The 3,258-nt window shown below is 38.6% G+C and overlaps 1 protein-coding gene across 1 annotated transcript; it reads right to left on the bottom strand.

Moving 5' to 3' along the window:
• Positions 1 to 472: 472 nt before the first annotated feature.
• Positions 473 to 2,566, bottom strand: LOC142537478 (uncharacterized). Its single transcript, XM_075642990.1, has one exon. It carries the CDS (start codon positions 2,564 to 2,566, stop codon positions 473 to 475), a length of 2,094 nt encoding a protein of 697 aa, XP_075499105.1.
• Positions 2,567 to 3,258: the final 692 nt, after the last annotated feature.

Genomic DNA, 3,258 nt, shown 5'->3' with positions numbered 1-3,258 from the left:
TCAGTTAACCTCTTCGAGATTATCACAGGCAAAGTTTCATTGTCACCTAAATAGATATACTTCAAATGATCTGGCAAATCTTTCAATTCCAATTTGGGTGCTTGCAAAACAGAGGGTAGCAATTTCTTGTGAGGGATTAATATTTCGGTTCTTGAATTTGGAACCACAGTTTGTGAGTCCTCATCAGTTTTCGAAATTTCCCAAGCTTCAGCTATCTCTCCTTCCACCTCCAATTGTGCCTGCATGTGAAAACTGTCAATCTCATATGTCTCCTCAAAACTTTCCTGCACAATTGAATCAACAATATCGATTGAACATATAGAGTGGTTTTCATTTGGGTATTTCATAGCATCAAAAATACTAAATTTCACAATCTCCCCGTCGAATTCGACGGAAAGAGTACCCTCTTCCACATCAATCTTGGTTCTAGCTCTTTTCATGAAAGGTCTCCCCAATAGAATCGGAGCTGAAATCACAGTGGAGTCTTCTTCCATTCGCAATATGTAGAAATCCGCATTGAAATCAATTCTTTAACCTGCACCAGAACATCCTCCACAACTCCTTCAGGATAAGCATTAGATCGGTCAGCTAATTGAATCACCACTCTAGTTTCTTTCAAAGGACCCAAATTCAGATCACAATATATTGAATAGGGCATGACATTAATGGATGCACCTAAATCTAGCATGGCACGCTCAATTTTCAGATTTCCAATAACACAAGGCATTGTAAACATACCTGGATCCTTGCATTTGTTTGGCAATGACTTCTTAATAACCGCGGACACACTTTCCCCCACGCTTACTTTTTCATCAATTTTCAACCTCCTCTTGTTAGTGCACAAATCCTTTAAAAATTTAGCATACCTTGGAATTTGTTTGACGGCATCTATAAAAGGAATATTGATCTCCACCCTTCTAAAGGTTTCCAACACTTCTTTCTCGTAGTCCATTTTTTTGGATTTTTCCAACCTGGAAGGAAATGGAGGAACAACCGCATTAGAAATAGTAGATGAGAAGGACTTAGAATTTACCTTTTGTTGTTTCTCAGATTCTCCTTCGATCTCTTCAGTTGTGCCTTTTTCTTCAGTATTCTTTGTTGGTGAAGCATTCTTTTGGTCAATCTCCTTCCCACTCCTCAATACCATGGCACTTGCATTTTCTTTTGGATTAACCACCGTTTGCGACGGTAGTTTTCCAGAATTCTGGGCTTTCAACTTGCTGACTGATGTAGCGATCTGAGTGATCTGGGTTCCTAGATTCTGAATGCTGGCCCTCGTTTCCTGTTGAAATTTTTGAGTGTTTTTAGCTAAGGCCTTTACAATTTCGTCTAGAGACATACCTGAGTTGGATGTTTGTTCTGCTGCGTGTTGTTTGTTCCAATTTTGTTGTGGATATCCCTGTTGGCCTCCTTGATTCTCATAGCTGAAATTTGGATGATCCCTCCATCCTGGATTGTAGCTATTAGAATATGGGTCATATCGACGCTGGGGCTGCCCAGGAAATCCACCAATCGCATTGGCTTGTTGTGGGGGTTCTTCTTGTAGTGACAGACACATATCTGTAGGATGTCCCACCATAGCACATACACCACAAGCTTTTACCTGTTGCACCTGTCCTTCAACCAACTTTTCAAAAATAGATGTCAAAGAATCTAATTTTTGATCGATAGGAGTAACACTTACCTCATTGACTTGTCGCGGAGGGTTGTCTTGCCTAGTACTGAACTGTTGTGCATTGGCAGCCATGTTGGAGATTAGAGCTCGTGCCTCTTGAGGCGTTTTGTTCACCAGTGCACCTCCACTTGCAGCATCAATCATGTTCCTATCAAAGAGCAAGAGTCCCTCATAAAAATATTGAACTAGTAGATGTTCTGGAATCTGGTGTTGTGGACAACTGGCACACAACTGCTTGAATCTCTCCCAATACTCATACAAAGTTTCCTCGTGCAGCTGTCTGATCCCACAAATGTCTTTTCTAATATTTGCTGCTCGTGAAGCTGGGAAGAACTTTTCCAAAAATTGTTGTTTCATATTGTCCCAAGCTGTTATGGATCTAGAAGGCAAGTAGAAGAGCCAATCCTTAGCCTTGTCGTCTAAAGAGAATGGAAAAGCTCGCAGTGAAATTTGTTCCTCTGTGATCCCTTGCGGCTTCATGGCTGTGCAAACAATATGAAATTCTTTCAGATGTTTATGAGGATCTTCACCTGCAAGACCACGAAAAGTAGGCAATAAATGAATCAAGCCAGATTTTAATTCAAAAGTAGCATCAGTAGTAGGGAATTGAATGCATAATGGTTGTTGAATAACATTAGGATTAGCTAACTCCCTAAGTGTTCTTTGAGCTTGTCCTGCCATTTCTTCTTGGTCACTTTCACTTCTTTCAATCTCAAGATCAATGTCCGATTCGCTTTGTGTATCGTTGGAGTCCAATGATGCGTTCAAATCAGGAGATGATGATGATGGTTGCTTTTCGCGCCTTAACCTTGCTTCTTTTCTCAATCTCTTAGCTGTCTTCTCGATTTCCGGATTGTATTCGAGTTCACCTGTACGAGAAGAACGAGGCATAAAAAATAAGAAGAATCGAAAGAAATTATCCTTAAACTGTTCCCCGGCAACGGCGCCAAAATTTGATGTGCTGTCGTTTACCACCAAATTAATTCCCACCCTTTTAAATAAAAACGAGTGTAATGGTGAATAGGGTCGAATCCACAGAGAACGGTAGATTTATTTCTTTTGATAATAAAAAATAAAAAAAAGGATTTGTTTTGATAATTACTAAATAAAATAACCTAAACTAAAATTACCGAGCAAGAAAAATACTGAATCTAGAATTGAAAATTAATCGACGAAAATAAAGTGAAGAATTTATTATGAGAAAATACTGATTCAAGGGGATTCTACTATTTAATTATCTCACTGTTCATCGGTTAACCAATCATTTATTCATGTTATTCCAAGAAATTAACTTTAGAATAATAGGGATAGCTGCTAAAATTCTTGTGTTTTCCTAAATTAATTGACCAAACCCAGCATCCAGTCAAAACTTACCAATAATCAACTGGGCACGATAGCGTTCCATATTAATTAAAGATAGCATTTTAGTTTCATTAAACAGTTAATCCTAAAATCTAACAACCGAGATAGCTGCAATTGGAAGATCTAGTTCCGTCGATTTATTTAGATTACACATGTTATGATAGCACAACAAATCTAACATATTGTTACTCACATACCAATCGTTCATGACAATTACGGAT

Source organism: Primulina tabacum, chromosome 2 (assembly GCF_025594145.1).
Source record: "Primulina tabacum isolate GXHZ01 chromosome 2, ASM2559414v2, whole genome shotgun sequence".
In the NCBI taxonomy this organism is placed as follows: Eukaryota; Viridiplantae; Streptophyta; class Magnoliopsida; order Lamiales; family Gesneriaceae; genus Primulina; species Primulina tabacum.
Note: the sequence above shows the minus strand (reverse complement) of the source record. Positions and strands in the feature narration are given on the sequence as shown.